General features: G+C 36.6%; 1 protein-coding gene across 1 annotated transcript; it reads left to right on the top strand.

Moving 5' to 3' along the window:
- Positions 1–1,947: 1,947 nt before the first annotated feature.
- On the top strand, positions 1,948–5,005 carry Fib (rRNA 2'-O-methyltransferase fibrillarin). Its single transcript, XM_018504966.1, has 5 exons — positions 1,948–2,069; positions 2,878–3,194; positions 3,269–3,454; positions 3,699–3,944; positions 4,604–5,005. The coding sequence occupies exons 1-5, from the start codon at positions 2,057–2,059 to the stop codon at positions 4,772–4,774; spliced, it is 933 nt and encodes a 310-aa protein (XP_018360468.1). The 5' UTR covers positions 1,948–2,056; the 3' UTR covers positions 4,775–5,005.
- Positions 5,006–6,007: the final 1,002 nt, after the last annotated feature.

Genomic DNA, 6,007 nt, shown 5'->3' with positions numbered 1-6,007 from the left:
ATTAAATTTCTTTCATCTGATTAATCAAATGTTTCGAAGTATTTGTAGCGCCAAGTGGACACTACCGTGGACAAATAAGTTTAAAATATATAAAATAATTATGAAAGTAACTATTAAATTAGTTACTAGTTACTTAAAAGATGTAACTAAGTTAAGTTATAATTACAGATGGAAAGAAAGTAACGAAGTTAAGTTACAGTTACTGAAAAAAAGTAACTCTAAGGCTGGAGTCCCATGAGGTGTATTTACGCGTGACCGCGTAACCAATCAGAAGCGATCCGCTGTTGTGATTTCGCGTTTTACTGATTATTAATTGGTTACGCGGTTACGCGATACGCGGTAAATACACCTCATGGGACTCCAGCCTAACTGTAACTTCGTTACAAGTAACGAGTTACTTCCCATCCCTGTATATGTATATATATATGTATGTATGTATGTATATATAAATGTATATATATATAATGTGTGTACATATACATTTCCTAAATATATACATTAAAAAAATTTAAAAACCATACCATAAGATTATATGTAAAAAGCTTATAGCATTTTCGATTGGGCAAAAGTTAGTGCGCACCAGTGCGCACTCAGTTCACACCAACACTGGACGAGTTCCATGGGTTGCACTGAATAGTGCAAGTTCAAAAGAATACGCCAAGATTGTCAGTGCTAAAGCTGAAACTCATTTTTGTTCACTTTAAAGCAATGTTCAACAAAATGTTACAAAACCACAGTAATAGATATTAAGAGTAGGGACAAGACCCCGTTTTCAATTCAACTGCGCAGATTTGCTTATCCTTATGTATATCCTTAACTGTGATAAAACGTGCACTGAACTGGCACCGTCAAAATATCTCGTGCCACTTAGTGCGCACTGAGTGCGCACTACGCGAGTGTCGTGCGATCAAATGAACACGTGACACTAGCCAAGTGCGCATTGGCACTGCCAATCGAACACGCTCTTGACACTGAGTGCAGCCAGTGCACCCCAATCGAAAACGCTATTAGAATGAAAAACTTGAATAGCTCAGTCGACCGCCACATGTGTCGCGATCACATGTGCAGCTACATGTAATCAGCTGCGGTCACAATATGGCTACTTCTTAGGAGGGGATACCGAATCAGAATACATATCAGACTACCAATCAAAAACTCGGACATCAATGTCACTTCTGTCTATATATAGGACTCTACTGCAAACAAACGTTTAGTTCAGAATTGCTGTAACAACTACAAATCTTTAGATCGGGACGCCAAGTGGCTCGCCGCTCAATGCGATTGACTCACGATCTGTAGATCCGGGTTTGATCCCACCTGCGCCCCGCATATGCAATTTTTCACGGTCGCCGTTCGGATTCGGCATTATGCCGGTTGCAGGTCAGCGCGTTATTCGTCGCGTGCAACAATATCAAATGAGCGTATAGCTTTAGAATGAGAACATCGGTAAAACTGTACGCTCATTGAATATCGCGCGCAACAAATATGCGCATAATGCATCGTTTATCCTTGTTGCTCACCAAATGTTAAACAAGGACAATGGATGCATCATGCGCATCATGCGCGATACGAAACGCACCCTAGATATCGCGTGTCATGCGCTACTAATCATGCATGTCATCGCGCTTGTCTGCAGCCGGCATTAGTCCGGATCTACAATAGAGTTTTAAGCTTTCAGCCATAAGAAATGGGCGAATCACAGTCGCTTATTCTTCTCGGTTTCGACTGTAATTGGTCAGTTTCTTACGGCTTAAGACTTAAAACACAATACGACGCGAACAAACCTTTGGCTGCGTTCCACTTAACTACGCAACGCTTGCGAGCATCGTTTGTTCTTACTTAACATGTGATAAACGACAAGGATGAAATGATTCCACGAGCGTTGTGAGCGTTCAATGGAACGCAGCCATAGATACCATACGGATCGCGCAGTCCATTCTCTATGTCTTTGCTCTAGTTCAAGTTCAATGTAGACGCACGTGCTTTCGGATAACGTTGGAACAGTTGGAAACAATTTCGTCGTGAGGGGCATCCGAACGCTTGCACATAATTCGTTATGGGTAAACCAGGTAATGTGGAAACGTAAATTATGTTCTTATCTCTCATTCCACGATTCTCGAACAGTGAGATCTGTATCCCGGTTTTTTCCTGCCAAACTAACCTCAGCATGGACAAAAACGCCTTTTGCAATTTAGTGCGCGCTTGGAATTTAATATCGCGGCTTAATTTAGAGCCATTTCAATTCTTATCTCTTTTCAGCTGCGTTCGCGATAATTGTAACTATACGTTTATGTTAAGCGACAAATGTTTCGCCGGCCGCGTGGTATTAACTCGCTAACTTAACCTAGCCACTCGAATGTGTATTACATATCTATGCACTGTACGTTATCATGGGTACGTTCCAAGTTGCATGAAGCGTATAATTTATTGTTTTATCCTTCTTTATTATTTGGTGAACAACGAGGACAAATAATGCATCATGCGCTTCATGCGTAACTCGGAACGCACCCATGTCATTATTTGTATACATTCAGAATGAGAAAAAAAATTTTTTGGACGATCCATAATTGGCTAGAATTCATAATAGAATATTTTCTAATTTTGTGCCACAATGCAAAAATTAATATTTGAAAATGAACACTATACTTGTGTAACATATATATAAAATAAACACATTAAAATAAATGCAGCATATAAAGTTATAAATAAATTTTAATTTTCCAATATCTGATATAATGAACTCACATTTCTGTATTAATTTTAATCCAATAAACTAATATATAAAGCATATAAAAATTCTAATAGTTATCTATTAGAAATTACAAATATGTTAACTATATTTCTTTTCTATTATTAATGTTTCTTTTCAAATTACAGCATTTTCACCAGGTGGTAGAGGAGGCCGTGGAGGTGGTCGCGGCGGTGGTCGTGGAGGAGGTAGATCAAGCTTTGGCGAAAGTCGTGGAGGTGGTAGAGGTGGAAGAGGCGGTGGTTTTTCACGTGGAGGACGAGGTAGCAGCCGAGGAGGAAGAGCAAGCAGTGGTGGTGGTGGTTTTAAAGGAGGAAAGAATGTGATAATAGAACCACATCGCCATGAGGGAGTGTTTATAGCCCGAGGAAAGGAAGATGCATTAGTAACCTTAAGCTTGGTCCCAGGGGTAGCAGTATATGGAGAAAAAAGAATTAGTGTTGAGGTAAACATAGCTTAAACTTTATAATAATTTTACTTTTAAATGTGCAAATTAACAAAATTATGTTTGTATTTCAGTCTGACAAACCTGACGAAAAGGGTGAGAAGATAGAATATAGAGTGTGGAATCCATTTCGATCTAAGTTATCTGCCGCTATTCTCGGAGGAGTTGATAAAATTTATATGTCGCGAGGAAGCAAAGTATTATATCTAGGTGCAGCATCTGGTACCACTGTGTCCCATGTCGCTGACATAGTTGGCCCGGTAAACACTATTGGAAATCTTTTTGAGAATAACACACTTATGCATACATTAGAGCCAAGTTAGCTTGCAATTGCAAACTTGGTGTCGAAGTAATGCTAAAACAATCACACACACGTTCCTTTAGAATGAGTAAGATTTGATTTTACTCAAAAAAAGAAACATGTGTACAGAGTCTATTGTGATACATGAACGTCTCTAAATGATATAAAATTATAAATGAATGTCTCAATATTTTTATATGTAGGAAGGAACTGTGTTTGCTGTGGAATTCTCCCATCGAACAGGAAGAGATTTAATTGATGTCGCTAAAAGAAGGAGCAACATCATACCTATAGTCGAGGACGCGAGACACCCTCACAAGTACAGAATGCTTGTAGGGATGGTAGACACCATATTCTCGGATGTCGCACAACCGGACCAAGCAAGAATCGTTTCGCTAAATGCACAGAATTTCCTAAAGAACGGCGGACATTTTGTCATCTCTATTAAAGTAAAAGATTCGTAATTAAATTATGATTGAAAAATATATTTAAGCTTAAATGTTATATAGAATAACCTAATAATATCGAATAATTTTAACCTTCTGAGGACCGGCATGTTTTTGATCGACATTCTTACTGTAAGGGCTAGAACTTTTTTGTCAATGTCATGGAGTTGAGTGGCAAAAAAGGTGGCACCACTGTCGAGTCCCTAAAGGAGCCTCTGATCCAGATAAAAATGACATTCCTTATTTTTTTGTTTTTTTAACTAAATATCATTAGATATTGTTAGACTAATTGTCTATCATCATTGTAAAGTAAGAATTTCACAAATAACCTATGTAAAAACATTTTTTTATGCAGTATATAAGTTATGTCCATGTAATAAAATAAACTTTTAAATAATGTCTCATACACGGTACGGTTATCGAAAAACGTGTGCGCTAGCATGCTTATAGTGCGCGCACTACTCTCCAAAATATATGCGGACATCAATTACAACATTTTCGAGCCAATTATGAGCTGCAAACACCACAAATCCCAAAAAATTAACTAAAATGATTTGAAGTCCCTAAAGGGGCCTCCGGTCCTCCAAAGGTTAAGGGGTAGTAATCTAATTATATCATGTCATTGATTTTATTTATTATATTGTATTTATACTTTATTTCAGGCAAGTTGCATAGACTCCCTCGCTCAACCTGAAACGGTGTTTGCATCGGAAGTAAAAAAGTTGTCTGCCGACAATTTGAAACCACAAGAACAAATAACACTCGAACCATATGAAAGAGATCACGCTGTTGTGGTCGGAGTTTATAGACCGCCACCGAAGAAGGCCACCTAAAATTATGTATATAAATAGTAATTATGTTTATAAGATTCGTTTCGCAATTTTTTTTCTAGCTAAAACTCTCAATGTCTCGAAGGAGAAAGAGGTGAGGGTACAGTTGACCACCTATATTTTTTGCGTCTTTTGAACATGTTCAACGCAAAGAAAAATTCTCTCTTCAAAAACTTACAAAATATATTTTTAAAAGATGAATATATCTCAAGTTCTTTTTATTCGTTAGCAACAGGTTACAGAAATTATTAATTGCACGATTATTTCTATCTATTTATTATTTTATTTAATTTCAATGATTAATTCTACTGCATTCACTATCTAAAAATTATTACCTCTCGAAGAATTTATTTTCCGCATTTTTATATAACTTGGGCTGCGTTCCATTTAACGCTCACAACGCTCGTGGAATCATTTCATCCTTGTCGTTTATCACATGTTAAGTAAGAACAAACGATGCTCGCAAGCGTTGCGAGCGTTAAGTGGAACGCAGCCTTGATATTCATCGATATCTTGGTGGCAATGATTGGAGACTCAGTAAATGAGAATAGATTAAAATGAATTGAAATTAATCCATTTGAATCTACCCGAATGTGTACTTTAGTAGCATTTACGGCCTATTTTCACTTTTTTTAGATTTGATTGAATGGAAAAACTTCTTAGATTCAATTTAATTAAAAACCTTCATTTTCTATATATATATATATATATTAAACTGCCAAGGAAAAAAAATTTTTTTTTATCGGCCACTTAGTTCAAAAGCTTCCATTTTATGCCAAAAGAATACCCCTAAATTTTTATAAAAAATATTAAGATTTAGAGGTCGCTAGTAAACGATTTTTAAATCAAAGTTTCGATTTTCCTTAATACATGTTTAATTTGATGCACAAATGGCTTAATCCGGATTTCAAATGTGGTACTGTATCTTTTTTTAAACGCTGAACATGATGCAATAGTTTATTTAACCCTACGATATACATTTTAAGAAATATAGCCCGATTAATGTGAAAAAATGACCAAATTTCGAGTTTAAGGTCGATTTTAGCAAGGTCCCAAGCGTTCAAATTGTATCATTTTTTTCACATTAATCGGGCTGTATTTCTTAAGGCGTATATCGTAGGGTTAAATGTACTATTACATCGTGTTCAGCGATTAAAAAAACATACAGTACCACATTTGAAATCCGGATTAAGCCATTTGTGCATCAAATTAAACATGTATTAAGGAAAATCGAAA

Source organism: Trachymyrmex cornetzi, unplaced genomic scaffold (genome assembly GCF_001594075.2).
Source record: "Trachymyrmex cornetzi isolate Tcor2-1 unplaced genomic scaffold, Tcor1.1 scaffold1894, whole genome shotgun sequence".
NCBI classification, from domain to species: domain Eukaryota; kingdom Metazoa; phylum Arthropoda; class Insecta; order Hymenoptera; family Formicidae; genus Trachymyrmex; species Trachymyrmex cornetzi.
Note: the sequence above shows the minus strand (reverse complement) of the source record. Positions and strands in the feature narration are given on the sequence as shown.